This window comes from Phaethon aethereus (assembly GCF_964289735.1).
Source record: "Phaethon aethereus genome assembly, chromosome: 20".
Classification (NCBI taxonomy): domain Eukaryota; kingdom Metazoa; phylum Chordata; class Aves; order Phaethontiformes; family Phaethontidae; genus Phaethon; species Phaethon aethereus.
Window position 1 is genome coordinate 11,528,500 of NC_138596.1, and position 22,769 is coordinate 11,551,268.

The window sequence follows — 22,769 nt, forward strand, 5'->3', positions numbered from 1 at the left end:
GCATTTCAGCACTGCTTGGACCATCCTCTCCTAGTCACTTCATTCACACCTAGGCACACCTTTTGGAGTATTTGGTTTTACGTTTTCTTAAAGGCAGCTGTGTATGGGAGCTTGTGCTGGTGTCTTCTCTCCTGCACAGTGTGGCCATGGCACAGGTCTCTGAGGTTCCCTCCTGCCTCTTGTCAGCTTTGTTTTGGAGTTCGTGGGACTATCAGGAGAGGCTGGCAGTGTCTTCCCTCTGGCTGGTGTGTGAGAAGTTGGTCAGCTAGAAAAGCTTAAGTGAAAGGGAAGCCTAGGTTGGCAGGAGATGAGCGTTGTCTGTGTTTTTAAACAACCTGTTTGCTCCAAAGGAAGTAAAGTTTGAAATGAATCATTCATCATGAGTCTTATCAGACTTTGCTGAAGTTGTATGTTATCTTTCCTATTGTTCATCTGAAATTGGGGATAGCTGAGTGCCAGCTTGCTCATTTTTTTAGTGACCTAGATGGCACTAATGGGTTTGATAAAAGCAGCTAGATGGTGTGGTGAATATAATTTACCGTTGGAGACTGTCTCTAATTTGTTATACAGGACCATATTTAAATTTTTATCTACTCGTAGATCAGTAGCAGTAACAACCAGGGTAGCTTTTGTTCGTGCATCCAATATGTGGCGTTAACGCCCCTTCAGATTCAGTTGCTGTGGTCCCTAGATATTCCTTCATGTTCTTACTGTAGCATGAGATACTGGTGCTTGCAAGTACGTGGCTGTACGTTTTGCTGAGAGCATGTGGCAGTTATGTGCTCCCATAGACTATCATTTTACTAGCAGGCTTTTGGCTTGGTTTAGACTGTAAGCTCTTCAGGGAGTGAGTCATCACGCCGTGGAGCTGGGGCACTAGCTGCTGTGACGAAGCAGCTCTCCTTGCTGTCTCCCATCTTTTAAAGGTTGGCTTTGACCTCTAAAACTGGATGGCATAGTCCTGCCTCTGCCTCCCTACATGGAGGGTTCACATTTTCTGGGACTGGATTCACGTCTCTTGCCTGGTGTGATCTGAAATAGTCGATGTCTGTGAGCCAACTGGTAAATGTTGCAAATTCATTAATAAATATTTTCTGTTTATTTAAACACCTTATTTTTTTTCGTGTGTTTCCCTTTTCCACACGTTTACTCTTCTAAAACAAGTTGTTAGGCAGCTCGTGGTTGTGGTGTGGGAACTCGGTCCGCTCACAGGAATGTGTGCTACCAAGACGGCTTCGTTGTTTTTATAGAAACCTTGCCCGCACGCTCCTTTGCTTTCCAAATATCTATAAATCCCTGCAGGATCCTGCTGACATCACTGTGGTGATCAGCATTTATTTTATGATACTGTCTAGGGGTTCAAGCAAAGTAGAGTATGGAGTCAGGACAGGCGTATTTTGTCCCTGTCTTTGACTCCAGTCAAGTTTGAACACTTAATACAGCAATTCATGTTATTTACAAATAAATTGCTACATCACTGTTCATTTATATTTTTCTACTAGCTCTTTAAGCTGGTTTGTTTTACGTTAGGTCAATTTGATCCTTTGCTGTCATGTCTCTTTAATTTTTATTTTTCTGCTTTTGCAGTTGCTTTGCTATGTTGCTTGCTCCTTCACCAGTCAGGGATGGCTGGGTGTGGATTTTACTGGACTTGAAAAATTATTTCTATTGATGGGTAGTAGTGTGTCATTCATAGGTATTAATAAGGAGTCAGCATAATTTTGCATTGATATTAATAAACCATATTGTAGCTTATTTTGAAATACTGTAAATATTTGTGTTTCTTTTCCAAAACAAACCTTTGTGTTTGTTCAGGTAGCTGGTGGTAAACAGTTGTCTTTGAATGCTGATGAACTGGTCCACGGTAGATATTTTCAGCTGTGTTCTGCATAATTACTCTTAAAAACTGGTAGTTTGAGATGGTTGGAAAATTACCTTTTACTTAGTTCATGGATTGCTGAAAGCTAAACTGCATTCTGTGCCTCAGCTGGACTTTTTTGTTTGTTTATTTCTGTTGCATTAGCACTTTAACCCTAAGTACTTCTCATGACGGCCATAGCTGATAGGTGGGTATCTAGAACAGACGCTGCATTTTGAAAACGTAACGTACAGGCCTTTGCAGATGTCTGTTAATTCTTTAGTTTCATGCTCTCTCACACAAGTGCTTTTTTTACTGTTATCTGAAGGACTGTGTCGTATCCGCAAAACAACTGCGAGATGGACCTCTGATTTAGGGGGAAGGAGAGACCAGGGCGGGCAAGTCATCTCCACTCTGCTGGTTTCTTGTAACTGTATGGTGAGAAACTGCTCAGTCTCTGATCGGTATATCACTGCGGAGCTGGGAAGGTCTGGGAGGCACCTTGTGGTGCCTGGAAGTGAAACTGTGGAGCTGTTGTCTTGGTAAGCAAAGTGTAATTTTTCTAGCTCCCTCAAATAGGTGAATTTCTGTTCTAAGAGCGTAGTATTAATCTGAGATCAATGCAGTGTCTTGGCAGTCAGGGAAGGTTGGGAAAGAAATGCAGGGCGGGCAGGAGAGAAGATTTTTGTTTGCATGAGTAAGCTTACAGTTTTTAATAATCTGATACTACTGAGTTTATGCTTCAGCATTGAAGCTTATTAGAATAATAGAAAATTGTTACATAGAGGGCAGAATATAGTGTGAAGTGTGATTTGTCTCTTATACAGAGCTTGTACATTTAATTATAATTTCCTTGAAAGGTTAATTCCCAGTTTCTCTTCAGAACATTCTGTGCAGGCCTTTCTGTAGGGGAAAAAAAAATTGGACCCAATTTAAATAGACAAGTCTTGTGAATCCTGAAAGAATTTGGGCATTTAGCCCAGGAAAGGGAGAGTTCTGTGCAAGAACTTCATTAACCCTGTCTGTCATCAAAATAAGTAATAAAAGTAGCTATGCAGACTTTATATAAAGAACAGATCTTTTTTGTTTTACCCTGTAGCCTTGATCTGCGAGGCACTGGTAAATGAATCTTGTTCTTTAAGGAAAACTGTGCCCGTATGGGAAGGGAGATGGAGATGTGTTAGGTGCAGTGCTGTAGAAGTGTGGATATGAACTAAAGAGCTGCATTGATTTTTTGGAAAACTGGTGCTGGTAGTTCCAGATACTCAGGAATGTGTAGGGAAGCCAATTATTTTATTTAGTATAGATAAGACACTTTATAGCAATATATGATAATACAGTCTTATTTAGCATATTTTGAGGTGGAAAAAATACAAATATGTTTCTAACATAGCTATTTTTGTAAGTAGAAAAACGTTAAATCTTTTTACACAGGGAAGAGTTTCTGCTTCCGTTTGGCTGTTACTTGCAAGATCCAGATGCTGTGAAAGCTCTTCCTGCAATGCTGGCATCTGGCTGCTTGGAAGTTTTGCATAGGATTTTACGAGGTGGCTTTGAAGTTGCCTTTGGATTTGAATCATATGAATCTTTAGATTGGCTGGGCTGCATAATTCTTAGCATCATTTCCTCTTGCTTCTGATTATGAGAAATGTAAATACTTCAAGCTGTTGTTCACCCAACTTCAAAACATCAGAACACATATCTATGTCTCTATATATCTGTATTTTTCTTCTGTTCCTTTTCCCTGTATTTGAATCAGGTATGTTGGCTATTAAAGACTCAAATTAATGGCTCTAGAGATAAACTGCATGAACAGAGTGTTTACAGCAGGTTTCATGGATTTTGAGCCAATCTGACATGGGCTTGCTCTTTTACTGTGGTCTGCCTAAGCTTTCCTTAAACATTAGGGAAATTACAGTAATATTTCAGAAGTGTCTTTTTGAGGTTTGCTTAATATTTGTCAAGTGCTTGGAAGTGTGCTAATTAAAAGGTATTTATCAGTGCTAAGTGGTGGTGTTTCTAATCACATATGTATATATGTATTTATAGAAAACTTTGTTAGGATTTAAGGTCATATGTTGTTAAGCTTTCTGAGAACAGACCAGGCTGAACAGCTCCCACATTTGGGTTTTGGAGCTGTAGCAGCAGAGATTATTTAAAATTTTTTTTGTGCTTTGGATATTACTTCTGTCTTTGTCTTACTGGCTTAAAATGATCTGTTTGCTCATGCTCTTGTTTGAGGTGGCTAGTTGCTAAAGGTGTCTTGATAGGAACAAGCTGTGGAGGTAGTTTGGATTCTTAGTTGTCTGTGGTAGAAATTTATTTTGGGGATTGGCTTAAATTGGATGTTTTTGCCATAGGTTGGGAACAATCAGTCTTCCCTACTACTTGATTTTTTTGCTCTTCATTTTTACAAGGGCTCTTCAGATGTTGATCGAGAGTGGAAACTGCTTGTATTTCACATGTAGATTGTCAGCTTGCTGGTAGTGCACATAAGTAAGCAAACTCGCTGTAAGTAGCTGATTGTTCCCTTGATGCGGAAGGGAGACTGTACAGCCACGCGATAATGAAGTTGACATTACTGGTACAGAGTGCGTGTTTCATAGCTGTATATGATGTTACTTATTTCAGTTATGATTTAATGATGTGAAAATGTCTGGCAGTTTCTGTGAACGTATATGTTATGAATATATTTCCAGCCTATATTTAATCTTTCCTTCATCAGAAATGAATGAATTCTGAAAAGGGTAACAGAGATATTCTTAAATAATTTGGCTCCAGGCTTGAAAGCTTTATTGCATTATAAATTAAAAGGTGAGCATGTTGTTGCATGCTTAGTAAGCGATACAGCAAAATTCCAGGTAGATTTCGTATGTTTATTTTTAACACGTGTTTTGTTAGCACCAGCAGTGGCCTGAGAAGTCTGTTTCTAATGTTTCAAAAGTTGTAAAAATGAATATAGTGAATAATATTGGAAGGCTCAAAATTGCAATTAGAAGAAGATAAATTAAGGTATGATGGCTTCTTACCTTACCTGAAAAATACATAAGTGAAAACTAGTTGGGGAAAAATGCAACCTGCTGTTGCTGTACTGTTTTTGCAGTATTCTCCCTCTTCAGAGGAACGGTTGTCACTTTAAATGCTGCTGACTGCTATCCATCCTCAATTTTTGATGTGAATATGTCTTTGATATTTATCTACCTCTTACGTAAACATTGTACATAACTATTTACATGTGGTGTTGCACTAGGAAATTCTGTGCAGTGAAATAAGAGGTAGGAATAGCAGTTAGGCTAGTGAAAAGGAACATTTATCTTGCCGCATTGATTACTTAGTCAGAACTATAAATCACCAAGTATTCTTGGCGCTGATCCTAGGACTGTTTAATAGGAGCCATGTGAAACCATCTCTTGTAGTGGATGGATTGAGCTACATAGCATCTAAAGTGTATTCAGAAGACTTTTACAAACAATTCTGTCTTTTGATTTGGGACCAAGTTCTAGGGAGCTGATAATACAACACAGGAAAAAACGAACAACCCAACACCAAAAAAACAACCCTTAACTCAAACTAAAACTTTTTAAACCAAAATTAGAAGTTGGCTAACTGCCTTCCTGGTTGGTGGTGAGAACTGATGGAAGTAATGAGCTTACAAAACATTCTCTCAAAAGAAAAAGTTATATAAACTCAAGTAGCATCTTCAGGCACACAGTCGGGGAGGGGAGAATACTGTGTCAGACCTTGCTATTTTTAAGTCATTTTACTGAATTTGTCCCCAAACTAGAATACACACTATTTGAAATTATAATCTTGCTTGCTTAAAATGGGAGTATGGACCTGAGCTGTATGTAGGGAGTGCTTTGGAAGAGTGGAAAGTTTGACACAGCTACTTAATTATTGGCGGGAAAACATTTGTTTTATTGACATCTACGGTGACATGGCTCCGAATAGCTTTAAATAGTTGACTTAATGTCATTTTGCTTCTAGGTATGGAACAGTGCATTACAGTGTCTGTCACAGCATTTGTTTAACGAATATCAGTTGTTGACATAGTATGAAAAAGCTCTAGGGCTTTTCAGCCATTTCACTAAAACATTCCCAGTTAGTGGATTTTGGGTGTTTGAGAAGTCAGCACTCCATTACTGGCTGTCGAAAATCTAGTTTGCACAAAGTCTTAACACAAGCCCATCTACACCTGCTTTCACAGTAATTCCAAATCTCATAAAATGGCAGGTGTGATTAAAACACTGCTCTTCCACTTAGTGGTCAATTTGTTACAAACAGCCTCATCCTTTGTAGGGGTTTATAAATTGTGGATACAGTTTTCACTGAGGGCTGTGACTGGGCTTGCGCATTTTGATCGGGCAGCAGCTACCTGTAAAATTTTGAATATATAAATACATTTTTGGTTGTTCTTATTGAGGTCGATTCCATAGTTTGAATATTTGTCGCTTCTATTAATGCACGTTATTTAAGGTTGGATGAGGATATGTTTCTGAAAGTTGTCAAAAATATCCATCTGTTAAATGAAATTCAAATAAAAGTTGAGTTAAACACAGCTGGAGTCCTTAGTACTTAAAAATACTGATAAACAAAATTGTACTTTGAAACACAACTATTGTCTTTAACTGTGTGTGATGACTGATGCTTTTATTACTTTTAATATTAGATCCAGGGCCTACCCTTTAAAGCTTCCCTGGTATTAAAGGCTGGGAAAATTGATTTCTGCCAGTTTTCATTTGTCTTTTAGAGCTTATGTCAATGAGGATGAGTAAAGTTCTATTAGATAATATATTAGCACTTTGGCTATGGACAGCATTACTAAATCTAACAAAGTTGTGTAACTGAGCGATCTTAATATATTGTTTTTAAGAGTCTGTTCACACTTCCATGTATTTTATGCTTTCTCGGGCTTTGCAGGTGTACATAACTCATGCTCTGTTACATTTGTGTGTGTGTATCTATAGACGCAGTGTCATCTTAATGCTAAATCTCAGATTTTGAAACCATTTACTGGTGATATATCTGCACTCTGTTTAACAGTTCCTGCTTGAATTCCCTCATTGCAATCTGGAGCTGTTGGTAAGACAAACCGTACAGCCCCTTCTCTGCAGGGCTGGTGGTGTTTATAGGCAGCCTTGCCACCGCAGCGCTCCGGCCAGCTGTACGTTGTCTGGACAGCTCTTTCTGACCAATTTTTTACTGAATTGTATTATTTACCTCTGCTCTTGCAGCATTCTCTCCTGTCTGATGCATTTCAGTGGCATTCCTCATGTTGTTTCCTTTAACATTCATATTCATATTTTTTTTCAGTGTTGGCAGGTGTGTATTTCACATTAACATGAGAGTTTTTTGGATGTTAGACTGCTATTTGCTTATGGTAATTTCCAGTCATCACAAGGTGACTGTTGAGAGAGATGAGCAGAGAGGGAAAAAATTGTCAAGCATTTACAGTAAATACTCTCTGCTTTTGGAAATGCTGTCAGAAGTTTAATTGTTAGGTTCAAGTAAGTTTGTCATGTGCCAGACAGAATCAGTCTGCTGTAATGAATGGGTTACGCACTTCACCAGCAAAAAGAGAGAGTGAGAAACCAAGGGATGCTCAGGATTTCCTGTCACCTTGCACTGCAGAAGGAATGGGGTAGGCTTTTTAACCTAGCCTGTAATTAGGTTTTGCATGGAAGCATATATTATTGCGCTTGCTTTGCCAAAGCTCTTCAGTATGATGGATGAGATTTAAAGGTTGATCTGACTAAATTGCAATGAGAATACTAACGACAAAGATATTTCTGTTGTGAACTATTCCTACCAGACATCATAGCTGTGACAGAAATGGTGTAAGATAATGGACAATAAAAGTCACTCGAAAATAATACTCTCCTAGGATTGGATTGCCTTCCCCACAGCACGTACCCTGAACCTCAGCGATAATGTAACCGTGAGCCAAGATCATCATTTAAATATATAGGTAATCTCATATAGTATCCTGACAGATTTATTTTATGAGCAAGCAAGAGGAAGAATATTATTGGGCAGTAGAGAGGAAGAAAGTGTTACTGATGCGGTTGTGTTTATTCTGTAAAATAGTTTGCATTCCTCCGGTCTTTGGGGAGTCTGCAGTGAACAGCATGCTGATGGCTCAGGGGAGGTGGGAGAGCCTGGGCTCCCACCGGCAGTGCGTCTGCTGCGGATGTCGACAGCTGACCTAGGAGCCTGGTTTATGTGCACTGGCAGACTTTATTCACCATTAATCTCAATTCTTTGCGTATGTTAAAAGATGGAGATTTATGCAGTAGTTTAGTAATGTACTTTGTTTAAACAACTCGTGGATTTCTGGAACTATTATAAGACTCGCCTTTTTGTTTTGTTTTACACAAGGTACCTGAACAGAGCTGCTTGCCTCCCCCTCCCAAGTACCTGTGTAGCGAGAGGATATGAGGCGGATATAGTAACTGCGTGGGAAAGCATATCTATATCTTGCATGATATTTGAGGGCATTGGAGCAGGTCAGAGGTACAAAAAGCCCTGTAACGTTTCCAGAAAGGGCACAATGTCCTCCGCGTCATAGCCAGGAACACTGAGACTCCTCAAGATGGAGTTGTGTCACTTTTACAGTAGGAAGCAGAACAAAAGTGGAAAACCTCATAGTTTATTCTGCAGAATACTTTTTGTGGCACTGCTAGGGAAAGCTGGAATTGCTGTGGTTCATTCTGCATTTACAAAGCTGTTCACTGTGAAGTCTCCGATATGTATTACGGAAAGAGCTGCTCTCTGCAGTGCCACCCCTTGCTGTGTCCCCGACCGTTGAGGATCGGTTTAGCAGTGTTTGGGTTTGCTGGCTCCTCTGGTGTTGCAGGCAGCAGCAGAGCTGAATGCTGGGCACATGGAAGCAGCTGGTGTGTCTTGCAGGAAGGTGAAGAGTGTTGGGACAGAAAACGGTTGTAACACTGAGCGCTCGTTCTGCTGCTTTACTGTTTCTTTAGAGGTGCATGGTCCTGTCATGTTGATTATGCATCTGGGAGCAAGTAAATTGGCCTGTGGTTGAGTTTGAGGCATCCAGAGACCCATGGTGATACCCGATTCAGCTGGTCACAGCTGTTTCACAAGCCGGTTTTAGAGAGGAGCTTCACCCCGGGCAGTAGGGTGTGTGAGACTGACTGCCAAGATGCTGATGAGGTTCTGCTCCTTAATGAGTGTCTCGTAACTAATGATCTTGGCCTTTGCTACCAAGTGCCCTGGGCTGTTCTGCTCTGAGAATCCCACCTGTCAGGTACCTGCAAGGTACCACGGGGTTTGATGGGGTTTTGTTTTTGCTTTCTACCGATTCAGGCATCAGAGGGGTGGGTTGGGACATAAGGACAGTTAGGTAGCCAAAGAGGATGTGCAGCCTGGGATGTGCTAAGGGAGTGGACTGCACAAGAGTATTTTTATTTTCCCTTGCTTTGTAAAAATCCCAGGTTACCTGTGAATACTGCCACTGTATGCGCTGCTGCAGTAGTAATTGTGCTGCAGAAGGGTGACAGTAAGCGGTAGGATGCCTAAAGACTATGCTGCCAGTCATGTTGCTGCATGGATGGAGTCTTTTCTTTTTTAGATGGTTTGGTATAGCTGGACATATATTTTGTGTTTCTCTTTGTGCATTATTCCCCTATGGAGTGGAGGGCACATGGTGACAGACAAACCTACATCAACTTGTAGTTTGAGAGAATAAGCTGCTCATCCCACCTGGGCTTTGGTCATATTCCTCACTGTGGTGTTAAATTTATTCTGAATTCTTAGAGAATGACTGAATTGCCTGCAAAACTATTGAGATATGAACCTTAAGAAAATGAGGTGGAAGTTTTTGGTACTTTGGGTATTTCCAGTGCATTGTTTTCAAAATTTCTCAGCTTGTACCTTAAGATCTGTTGAGAGAAGTGAAGCAGCTCTACTCTGAGTTCAGTTTTATTTTCTCAAATATTTATTTTAAGTTGGCCTCTGATTTAATTGGAAATGTTTCACTTCCTTCCATTGTTTTTGGAAACTGTTTCCCCCGGTGGATCAGGTATAGGCAAACAATCCCGCACCATTCAGTTATACGGGACCTGCCATTTTTTGTGTGTGGCTCTATGCTGTCATGATGTCTGTCTTGTATTAGAAAATTGAAAGCTTTACCAAGACAACATATGTGTCACTTTATTACTATGCGGCTAAGTACTGATATTTTAATAATTGAAAATATCAGTGTATTCATGAGAGTTAGTATGGTAAAGGTACTTCTGGGGCTGGTGCAGAGGGAAGTGAGCCTGTGTCTGTTACTGTAAAACAGAGATGGCATGTATACAAGGTAACTGATTTTGCTGATGTTGAATGATCATAAACTCCAGTATTTGAAAGTAACCTGAACTGCTGACACTTTTGCTGTTATAAAAGTTATTACACTATTTGGCAGCCAAGCCAAGTAATTTGGAATTTGTCTGGCTGATTAAAATTGACCTCAAATACTAAAACAATTGTGATACACCCTTAACACGATTTGGCTAGAATATTCTGGAAGTGATGCTGCATCCATAGAGCTTTGAAATCTTTCTCCCTGCGCTTCATTCACCAGTAGGCACAAACATGGTTATCTGCTTCGCTTACCTGTTCCTCTCTCCAGAACTGGCACCCGATTGCTATAATTTGTTTTATTTTTTTTTTAGTGTATAGTTCCCAAAGCAGATAATTGCTTTTCTGGAGGTAGAGGTAAATGCTTCAGTTTTGGTTAAAATAGGGTGGAAATCTGTCTTCAAAAGCTGGGAAATGCTGCAGGAGATTTTATGAACTATATACAGCCCTTCCTTTTGTGTATGTGGATTTTTGAGGCATATGTGTTATTGGAGACTTAAGTGTATGAGATACTTGAGTATTCGTAGTAATTCCAGAAAGCCGTTAGGTTGTTCTTGTAATGCCTTTCACAGATGATGATCCTGTTCTTTTATCTACTTTCTGGAAAGATATGTTATGCTTCATGCAATTTAAAAAAATGTTGGTCAAGACCCAATCTGAAAGTTTTTGACACTGCAAAGCTCGTAGGAAATTTGGAAGCAGGGATAAAAAAGCCTATCACTTGAGAAGTAAAAGTGCAGAGCTAGAACAGTGTAAAGTAAAAATGTGCCAGTGTTAAGAGAGTTTATTCCAAGACCTTGTCTTATTTCTTACTATCGTCTTTGGCTGTTTAAACTGCTTCCCCCCCCGCCTAAGGAAATGAGACCAAATCTGGAGTGTTATTGTCACTGCTTGGTTTGGTGTTCAGTAGCTTTTTTTTCCCTCCCTATTTGTTTTTTTTTGTTGCTGTATTGTGCCCAATGATACTGCTGCTAAGAAGTGACATATAAAATAAATTTGTTGATCTTGGTCCCGTTGCTAGTAGAGTTACATCCTAAAATACACCAGGATAGTAGGTTTATTTTCTGCCACTTCTCATGCAGGTCAAAGGCTGAATTAGATGGGGAGACATAACTTTGGTTTAGACACGGTGACCACTGATTCTAGATGTTGGTGAATTAAGTATTGCATTTAAGATTGCTGCTTAAAGATTAAAGGAAAATTCATTACTTACTAGTATCACCATCAGTTAATGAGACATTACATGCTTTACCTGAGCTGAAATATTGTGCAGTTCAGCCTTTCTACTGTGGAGTGGTTAACATTCACATGATGCTGTATGTAGAAACAGCTTCTCTTAGTATGAGATACTCCATCCTAACCCATCTAGCCTGAGTGAGGTGGGAGATTACAACTCGTTGAAGTAGCTTCGAAATCATTCCTTTTCAAAGGAGTTTTTGGTATGCTACATCTCATTCAGATGCTTACGTTAATTAAAGGAAGGGTTTCGTGGTAACTGTTGGATTCCATGAGATAACTTAATGCACAGACTGTGTAGCTGGAATGGAGTGATTGAGTAAGGGGTGGCTAAACAGATTTAAACATTTCTTAGGTGTCTATTGTTTTCTTCAGTAGTCTAAATTCTCTCCTATCTAACATGTTTGCAGCTAATACCCAAACTAACTTGAGGATTAGTAAAACATAGCTCCAAGTGTGGTCACTTCCTCAGGAGAGTGCAAGTATCTGGAACGGAGGTGGAAGTCACTGGTTTTAAGCAGTTGTATCGGGCACTGTCAGGTTCTTTGCTCAACGTTTTAATTTTTAAAAATGTAATTGCAATACTGGTTCTGTAGTTAGACTTTTTAAAAGAGAGACTCTCAAAATACCTGTAGAATTACAATTTTGTGCAATCTGTCTACCTTTTTTGACACAATAACATACCTTTGTGTTGTTAGCTGCTATTTGAAGACCCTCTGTGAAGCCCCTTCCCAGGGATTCCCCTTCCAGTCTACCTACAGCATGTGCTTGCCCATAGCCCAGAATAGCCGAGCTGACAGCTTGGAGCAGGACACGCTGTCCCGTAGGTGTCAGCAGGCTCGGAGCTGGTGTCATGTGAGCTGTGCCGTATCTCTTTTCAAAGCTGATATTTTGTTCTTCTTCCTTTGCTTCCAGCTGTAGTGCTTTAAACAAACAGTGACCAAACCCAAATACTCTGCCGAAGCCATTCCCGTACAGGCTCGTGGCAGCTAGGCTCTTCTGAGCTGTTAATTGCCTTCGCACTGTCTAATCCCTCACAGTAAGTAATTGTACCTTGAGGTTCCTTACGGCAGCTGGAAAGTTACGGTTCTCTTAGGAACGTCCCAGATTTGTATGGGTCCCATATGGGACATCATATCCCCAGTATGATCAGATGACTCAGGTTCTGACTCAGAAATCACTCCCTTTTCTCTTTTCGAGCTTTAGTCCTTTCCAAAGGCAGGATGCAGTAGATACGATGTTTGATCAGTGTTAGACTGCAGATATTTCACATAATGCTGCCTGGACTTGCCTTTTATCTCGAGGCTGTAAATGTGAAATTTCTGAATTCCTTTAGAGATAAGTGGCAAGAAGTGAGGCTGTCAGTAGCCTGCAGTCCCTAGCAGTGTTTTCTCTGTGCTCGTGGACTTAGAAGAGAAAGAACTTGTGTTAAGGTGCTCCCTTCAAGTAAACAGCCTTTCTTCAAATCATGAATAATAAAATAATTAAGATAGTTCTGGCAGTGTAATGTAAAGTAGAAATTTCACACGACAGTTTAATGTTGATATTGAGACATATTTTTATTTTTTAAGTATTCACCTGGTTACTAATAAACCTACAGATGCCCAATACTGAAGGAATCTTAAAATCAACCTTCTTCGTATTAATAGTGATTATCCATCTCCCACTGGAGTTTCATAGTACCAACCTGAAAACCTGTTTTTATTGAAAGCAACCGATGTGTTAGCCTGTTTATATGCAGCAGGTACTCCAGCTCTCACAACTCTTTTCTAGTGAGTGTTTGTTAGAGTGAAAGTTCATTTGCGTAAGGAACAAGAAGAGCCTTTTCTCCGCTTTCTCCCTGATACTGCGTGTGCATGTGTTTATAGTAGCTGGTGTTGGGAAAGAACTGCCAGAGCTAAAGGCTTGTTTGACTGACAACCGTTAGAAGAACCAAGCATAACTTGCTACGGAAATTCTTCTGCATCATATTTTCTCCCCCACTCCCTCAAATATTTAAAATACCTTTGTATTTTAAATAAAGTTAGTCATTGCCCAAGTGCTAGGCATGCACTATTAATACACTAATGAGGTCAGGTGGTGCTCTTTCACTGAGTGAATACTTGCCAAAACCGTTGAAACAAGTTTCTGCAAATGCTTGTGTTGGCCACTAAATCTTCCCTAGTCGCTGCTAAGGACAGCAGCAATGCGACTCTAAATGACACGTTACCTAGAGCGTGTGTGGATAATGAATAACTAGCTATGATTAACATTGTTAAATGAGCCCAAAAATCCTGCACGTAGTCCTTTCTGAGGACAGGACGTTAGTGTGTTTATTGTGCGTGATCTGTATATGCTGTGAATGTATTTTGAGGACGGGCTTTGCTCGGGGCCGGAGCCTGACCCCAGAACTGGCGTGGAGCAAGGAGTGCTGTGATCCACTCTCAAAGTGTCCCCTGAATAGCTGACAAAATTACCAGGATTTGCCCCAGAGTCAGGCTCAGACATGGTGACGCTAACAGTTCAAGTATGTGTTTTGTTTTCTAGAAGGGATAGAATATGTTCGTGTCTCTTACGCTTCTGCAAACAGAAGATGTATCTGGAAGGCTTCCAGCCAAAAGCCTGTAACTGCCTCGTTACGGTTTACTGCCGCGTTCCTGAAGTCTGTGCAACAGCTCCGTGTCAGAGGAGGGTTAGTTAATCTGGCATCACAGCGTTCCAGTGCCGGGGATATCTCGGCTGCCTGATGGGCAACTCTTTACAATTTAAGGTGAGCAGACCATCATTTCGGATTACTGCGGTGTGCTGGCCTGGAAACTGCGGCATTTCAGCCCACCCTCTGCAAGGAGGGACCTTGAGAGGGAAAGCGTGGAAACCGCTTCGAGTGCTCTCGGCGTCGCGGCTGGGGTTCGTGGGCGGCGTGGCTCGTCCCGATGCTGAGGCGCGGCGGCTGCATGCACGCGCTCGGAGGGATGCGGCATTTCTGCCCAGTGGCGAGGAGCAGGAGTACCTTGTGTGTGTTGGACTTGGGTGGCGTCTCCAAATGGCCAGCAACCTGTGTAAATAATGACAAGTCTGGGACATCCAGTTTGGGAAATAAATTTCTTTGCCTCGTTCAACCATTGTGAGAATTTAGCTTTTCAATTTTTTTTCTCTCTTCTCTTTTTAATTGTAAAAAATGGAAACTGACTACCACACTTCCAGTGCCTTCTAATCGGTGTGTGTTACGGTTGATTAGAACCTCTTTTTTTGAGCTCTCTCACCCAAGTGTCTCTTCTTCTGTCCTGTTACCCAAAGCTTTTGCTTGGTTTTATAATACTGCTGAAAATAAAACTAATCCCATAATACTGTGAAATAATTTGATTCAAGATGTGATGTGTAGAAGTTTTATGTTGAAGTGCTGGATGTCACGGCTCGTCACCAGTTGTGCTGCCAGCATAAATGAAGGTTAAACTTTGTTTTGGGTTGTGACTCAGAACTTCACGAACAAGATCTTTGCACTGAAAAACAGGAGGGGAGATTGAATTTGTCTCTCTAGGGTGGAGGGTAGTTTTAAAATGAAAATGAAGGATCACTGCAAACAGTAATGGTGAATTTATTTTTGCCTCCTTACAGTAAGCTCTGTATCTGATAACTTTTTCTAGATTCTCATCTCTAGCACCTCATCCCTTTAATTTCTGTTATTTTTGTAGGAAATTCTGCTGGACAACTGTGCTTAGTAATTGCTGCAGGTAAAGCTGGGACAAACTAATTCATGGATTTTTTCCTTGATTGTTTGTTCGTTCCTAGAATAACGCTTTGATCTTGTGGAATCTAATACGGTTTCTAGCTACTGCGTCCTGTGGCTTACCAACCAACATGAAAACTTCTGACTTGGGGGTGGGGAAGAAAGAATGGGGGTAAAGCTACACTTTTAGGTTGTCTCCAGCCAAAGAAAGCTGCAGCTGTCTGGTGGGAATTACTGTCAGTTTTGTTCTACGAGCGGAAGTGTGCTAACCTTTCTTGAACTGCCTGCTAGGTGATACCGTTGGGGATCGCCGAGGTTCAGCAGTTCTAGGGCAATAGTGCTAGCTGCAGTTGCAGGTGGCAAAAGCAGTATCTGTTGTAGATAATGTACCACTGACCAAATAAACTCATTTTCTGCTATTTTGCTCATTATGAAATTATACCAGCAATATTTGTGATAACGGTATTTTTGTTTTGTAACCTCAGGAGAGCGAGGGTAGCTTTGACCTGTTGCTGCATTTTTCAGCTTGCAGGCGGCAGCGGGTGCGTTCTGGGTTGCCAGGGACCAGCTGAGCTCCTGTGCGGCTGGTGGTAGATCAGGGTGTTCTTTCTTTGCGAATTGTATGCGTGAGTCAATCCGAGGGAAGAAGGGGGAGGAATTGGTTCTTGCTGTCTTGATGTACAACCACGTGTAGGCACACCCCTGGAAAGAGTCTCTTGCTTTCAGTGCTGGGTTGACAGTGATGAGACTTCTCTCTCCCCTCTTTCTTTTAACTCCAGCAGAACTGTGAGGCAGAGTTTGGTATGATACCATGGAAGGGCAGCATAACCATCCACATCATCTAGGGGACCAGAACAACCCTCTTTGCAAGCTGCCAGGGCAGGAATATCAGCATGATCCTCAGGTAAGTGCGTGTGTCTCTTCAGTCTTTCTCCTCCTCTGTTTTCTTCCGTTCCTTTTATAAAGGTCTATAGGTTTCTTAGCATTTAGCCTCCCCCCCCCGCCTTTCTTTATACTGCAGTTATAGCAGTTTTAGGATATATCCAGTTTGGGATTCTGCCAGCCAGCCAGAGTTTCCTGAATCCATTTTTTTGATGATAATAAGAGAAAAAGGAAATACTTTGAATTTTGCTTAGAGCAAGCATTTTTAAATCATCTTATAAAAATATGTACTGTGTTGGCTTTCTCTTCTCTTTGATTCTTTGAGGAAAAAGGCAAAAGAAAAGCAGTCGATTGTGTAAGTGAATAAATATATTTTATCTCCTTTTATAGTTTAATAATAAATGCTGAAGAAGTAGTTAACAAATGCCAGAAAAAGTTTATCCTACATGAAACTGTAGGCTCTCTGACTTCATTTCCTGTGAGTCTCTGGAATCTCTCCCGCAGTGTATTTTGTCTGTACTATTACCAAGTTTCACTACAGTGGCTCCTCTCTCTCTCTTCCCTGCCTTTCTGCAGAAGCGAGCTAAGCTGAGGGTTAGACCTGCATTCAAAGTAATGGCGATACCTTTACTGTACTCACAAAACTTGTATTTTGTGAATTCTGGCTCCCTGCCTTTTTTAGACTGTCTGTTTATGCAGAGCAATTAAGTTTTACCTATATGTATTTTAAGGAGTAAACAAAAAGCATCAGGGAAAAGCTGTCAGAAGGAAAACTATTGCAGCTGTGGTGTAACGTTACCTCGGGGAGGGGGCTGTGGGTGTTAATTTGTCATTCCAACCATGCAGTCCGGTAGTGACCCAGGTTCTGTGAACAAGAAGCGGTCGTTAGGAAAGCTGTATCAAAACGCAGTAGAGGATTTGCAGATGCGGTAAGTGGCCTATGCGCAGAGTACGAAGATGAATGTATCTTACGCAGCACTGCTGTGAAAGTAACGTCGTATGGAGCACAGCCCCCCTCTCCTAATGTAGCAATTTGTCATATTAAGTCATTTAATAATAATTGAATCCCCTTGATTAATCTCCTAGAATTAGCCAGTTGCATTTTGAGCAATTAGGGTTAATTACTGCCTCATTTGGCAGGATAGAGCCCCTGTAATTATTTCATGAACAAGATTAGGAAGTGTTCCTGTGCAGCAGATACATTCATGGCATCTTGGAGCACATGTTAGAATTTGTAATGACATAGTTAAGTGTAATTAGTAGCTAATAATCTGTGTTCTGCTGTTATGCTGATGGTGAGTGGGCTCACTTTGCTTTATGGTCACTGCTGAGTGAAACCTCCCCTCAACTCTGTTAATATCCAGGTTGTGTTAATGGAGTATATTAACTGTTCTGAGAATGATCTAGTTTGGAATTAGGATTGCAGAAAGACTTTCTTTGGTTTTGCTATTAAAATAAAATTTTTAAAAAGCTGAATAACAAAAGTATACAGTCTACTAGAGAATTGAAAAAAATGTGTCTCCTCAGCAAACTCAGTTTAGAAATTAACAGAAATTGTACTATTTAGAGGGCAAGCTACCTTACATCGATGGCATAATATGATTGCTTATTACATATTTCTGATTTTCCATTTTGCAGGAACATAATTATGTATCATTTCCAATTTTCTGGTACCTATTACCTGGAAGAATCCAAAATTAGATAATTTCTTTCTTCTGAAGATACAAGTAATGCAGATGTGCTATATAATAGCTTGTGGAAGAGAGAGGTTTGGAAAGGAAAAATTGACCAAACTTGTCTTACAAGAAATGTCATGAATGGCAGCAGTAAAAGCTTAAGCAGAAAAAACCAGAAACTGAGCTTTTAGAGCCTTGGATGAGGAAGGGTTTTTGTATGGAATGTCCCTTTCTTCCTTCCAGCCTTTTCATTCAAAACTACTGTGTCAGCCCTAAAGAGACCAGAGCAACAGTATGCTCCTCTAGTAGAAACTTTTCCTATACTTCTGCTGCTTCCTAAAGCTTTTGGTTTTTCCTCTTGTTCTGACAGAGGTGTTATTTCTGTTTTATAACTAGTTAGTATAGAGCTATGAGTAGGTGTATTAGACTTTTCTTTCCATCTTTAACTACTATGGTTTAGTAGTAAGATGACGCTTTTGAGTAATGCTTCATATTTAGAAGTTTTCTAGAGTAAGTGAATACATAAATGTTAAAAAAAGCCCAATAAAATCACAGTTTTAGCTTCTGGCTCCCTTACCTGCCCAGCATTACCCTGATGAAGTTCATCAGCAAGAGGCAGAACATTTTCTTGTAATGTTCCAGAGTGAAACTGTCAATTATTTAAGTCTCTAGATTACTTAGTGTTTATAGCAGTAAGCAATAAAAGCTGTTAAGGAGTAAATCAGTGATATGGAAATATGGAGCTATAATTTTTTTACTTGGTTTTCATGCTAAATAAACATAACTCAGTCTTAAACAACCCTTTTGTATACTTGCACAGCTTAGCAGCAGACCTGTTCACAGTAGTTTCATTTCAGTCTGCGAATTGAAGGTAAATTTGAACTGGTCATCTAGCAGCAAAGACTCTTCAGTTCATCGTTTTCCGAAATGCTTAGATTATTTCTGTGGTAATTTCTTTGTGACTATCACCTTGGTCTACTATTCTCAAGCTGGTATTTCTCTTTCCTTATCATAAGCTAGTACAAATATCTGCTGATAGGCATGTTGAAACCTGGAAATTCAAGCAAAGTTCTTCAGCAGACTTTAAAATCTAGGTAGCTGATCAGGTTAAGGATATTTTATGATGACTGTGTAGTCTAGGTTTGAAGCTGCAAATTGAAAAACCTGATGTATTCTTCAATAATTACTTGACTAACTGAAGGATAATCCATATTTTAAAAGTTTCCTCATCTCTTGTGAGCTTCGAAGTTCTTTTTTAATCAATCTGTTCTAATGTGTTCTCATAAATTCACACTAGAATTTCAACCTCAAAGTATGCAAAATTCTTTTCAGGTAGGCATTATTGAATGGAGATGAGTGTATAATTTGGGACATCATAAAGAGGTTTGAAACACTGATGTTGATAGTAAATCATTGCCTATAATGCGTACGTGTTCAACTGGAGGGGCTAAAGCTTCCCCATCTACTATCACAGATGTCTTTTAAAGGTGAAATTAGTTTACGGTAAATGTCATTCAGATGAAGTATGCACTTTAGAAGCAAGGAAACCATTGCTCTAAAATTAATGATGCATTGCAAATATCAGAAAAAAACCCCTTATATCCAGCATAAAGATAATTAAAATTCAGGTCAGAAGTGTATGACTTAGTCGAGCTAAATTTTTTAATGAGGTTTCAGAAAATTAATTGGGCGAGTATGTTTTTATTCTTCTAAAGAATATTTAATTTCATGGCACTATAGGAAAGATGCTTTTATTGGCATCTAAAGATTGTAGTTTCTGACTTTTTAACTGTTGGTTAACCTATCTTTAACAGTTTTTAAGGTGATTATGAATAATCCAAATGTCTCTGACCTTGTAGCCATTTGTGCAGACTGATGACTGGTGCTGTTTTCCACATGCCAATCAGACAGCAGTAAAACAATTGACTTTATTATTAATTAGCGTTAGCATGCCAGGTTTATGTATTGTGCAATTAGCAGTGAACATTCCCCTTTTTTCAGCTCATTCAGGCTTATTTTTCTCCTGTGCCTCTGGGAGAAGCGGTCATACAGGCATTGCTCTGCAGCATGTTAGTATTTTACTGATATTTTTGTCTTCAGTCTCTCAGTATTCCCCTTTGCCAGAAATGTTGGGTTAGAGGCTGCAGGGAAGGCTGCTCGGACTGTTCAGGTTTTCCCCAGCTCTTAAATAATTACAGTGAGGTAAATTTATTTGCCAAACTTTAATTGTTCTGGAGATTGAAACTCTTCCTACAGAACAGTTTTTTCTTGCTCTTCCTTATCCCAACATACAAATTCTGAGCTGTACAACTACTTATTTGGGAAAAAAAAAAAAAGCAAAAAATATATTCAGGTTATGTAACTGTCCTACCTGTGGTCAGGTGCCTCTGGTAGTACTGTAACAGACATCCCCAAAAATGTGGAAGCAAGTAGAAACTACATCCTATCACCAGGGAGCAAGTATATAGCAAGGAACTTTTCTAATCCTGTCATCCTCCGTATATGCCTGGTTGCTTTATAATCTGGTGTGTAGAGACTCCTATTGATCTTTAATTAAGTTTCTTACCCTTGCTTCAGGTGCGTACAAGGTAACATAACTGAAGTTTTTAGTTTGTTGGCTTTTTTAGCATTACAAAACCTTGCTAATTCTGTTTTGCAGAAAATCTCCAAACACCTCAAAACTTGACACTGAAAGTTTTGGCGAACTTCTCCCTTCAGTATCGTGACGAGGGCTGCCGTTGCTTGCTTTTGCCAGCTTTGAAATTTCTGCTCTCGCATCAGTGATTACATCTGAAAGAGAACATGTATGCCAGAGATGTCCAGAGCGCTTGTTCTTGGAATAATCTCTGCATTTCTTCTTAAAAATGAATAGCCTCTTTATTTGAATGAGGAATTAATTGACTTTAATCTTTTTTTTTTTAATGGAGTAGTAGAAGAATGAGACTTCATTGTGTGGCTAAAGAGAACAGCCTTTGTCTCAAAACTAGTTCTTCCCAGACTGTCCCCTTCCTACAGCTGCCCCGGGAACAGAAATGTGCAAACAGCCCAATGTTCATAGTGTCTTTAGATGTCCACTGGTTGGAAGGTTTTTTTTGTTTGTTTGCTTGGTTGTTTTTTTCTCCCCTCCTTTCTTTTTATTTCTTTTTTTTAATTCAAGCTCTGTCACTGATCTTGAAACCTGTTCTGCAGAGACAGCGGCTTGGTTTACTGTATTCATGCAGACGTGAACACTTCACTGAGCCTGAATCTGTCCTGAAAATGAGAGAATCTGTTTTTGATGAAGAGGTTTGAAGATGATGGTGGTATCTACTTTCACACACAAATTGTATATGAAAGCTCTCAGGTTTGCAGAAATAAAGATCATGGTTTATTTGAATGGATAGGTATTGGTTTCTTGACAGCCTTATGAAAAATTGTACTGGTTAAACGTGAAAGTACTTGAAAAAATTGAGTTACCCTTGTCAAAAGTCTTGAAATAAGTGAAATGTATGCAAGGACAGACTATAGGGGTGGTATTCTGACGAGGTAGATATTTCTTAGGTATTCTAAATGTGTCCTTGTAACAGTATTTAGAAGAGTTACCTGCTTACATTTAAGCACAGTAAAGCGTAAGAGAAGGTTAATTTTAAGCAGACGTATGGAAAAATGGACTGCTGTAATCAATAGGGAGCTCTCTGGTATGGTTTGGTCTAACCTGAGCATGTTCTCTGGTTTATACCATAATCAAATATCTTCTAGCCTGTATGAAAGCTCCATTACTTTAATTAGGTCTGATAGGTTGTGATAGCAAATGCAAATCTAGGTCATTGCATATGTAAATATGCAGCTGTAGTCCTGGAGGATGCCAGAACATATCAGCTAAGGTGTCCAGTCTTCGCCCAGCATTAACTCCAGCATGGCAAGCAGACTTTATATGCTAACCATGTGAGAGCGGTTGGGACACACGTCCCCCCTGTCACTTGCCTAACGTTTATTTATATTTTCAAGTTAAGAAGTTGCTAGATATTTCTTGGCACATGCTTAAAATATTAATTTACACTTAAACACTCTTCGTTTAAACACACAATTTAATGATTTATGAAGGGCAAATAGATACCATCCTTGATTGCAGCATGGATTTCTCCCTTTAAAAGAAAGTTTTGTGGTAGCTCCTTCATAAAATCTCGTTAAAACGGCTACTTCTGTTGTGAATGTTAACTCCAAGTTAGAAAAGCTTTTGCTCAAACTTTCTTACCACGCAAGAAGAGGTGGCGCGGGGGGCACATGTCCACGGTTAAGGAAATGCTTTGATTCCTTTCTATTTTTTAATTAGGAGGCAGTTTTATAACTTTATATACTGACACCTTTGTTTTGTCTGGGTAAAGCAATTTCATGGGACAGCTCAATTAATTTGCTTAGTCTGGTTTCATCCCATGTTGCCTTACTTCGTTGATAATTTAGTATGTTAAAGGTGAATGTATGTAAATAATAAAGCAGTGTTGTCTTAACATTCCACAGTTTATCTGATGACCCATAGGCTGCCTTTTTCCTCATCAGTGAAAGGACACTCCCACTTTATTGTATAGTATATGCTGCAAAACTTGGAGAAACGAACCCTGGTTCTTCATTTTAATTTTTATTTTGCTGTGTAAGAGCTTGTAAACACAGTATAACTCCAAGCACAGCAGAAGTACTGAGAGTAACTGTCCTTTGCTTGCTAGCACAAACTGCGGCTGCAGCCGGCGGTGGCTGCGCAGTGAGGTGGGTGACGGGCTTCGCTCAGAGTATGGGGGAGACCAAAGCCATCTTCAAAGGGAAACACCCCCTGAACTGCTCGAGGGAAATACTTGATGAAACTAGTTTCCTATTTCTGTGTGACTCGCCTTCACGAATAGCTGCAGATTCTAATGCAGCTGCCTTATTTGCATAGGTTATTGTTGGTGAAGTAAAAATTTTTATTGTGTTGTCTTTAGCCTAGAGAAACGAAAACCATTTCTCGTAGTATGAGAATATTTAAATGCTTGTGGTGATACATGGAAAAACTTAACCTGTGGCCTTGGCATTT

At 39.9% G+C, this 22,769-nt stretch overlaps 1 protein-coding gene across 1 annotated transcript in view; it reads left to right on the forward strand.

The window, feature by feature from the left end:
* The first annotated feature begins 15,963 nt into the window (after nucleotides 1-15,963).
* The window catches only part of NEK6 (NIMA related kinase 6), a 41,747-nt gene continuing 34,941 nt past the window's right edge, over nucleotides 15,964-22,769 (forward strand). The window contains exon 1 of the mRNA XM_082008914.1: nucleotides 15,964-16,071. Within this exon, the coding sequence (XP_081865040.1) occupies nucleotides 15,979-16,071 (93 nt within the window). The 5' untranslated portion in view covers nucleotides 15,964-15,978. The remainder of the gene's footprint in view (nucleotides 16,072-22,769) is intronic.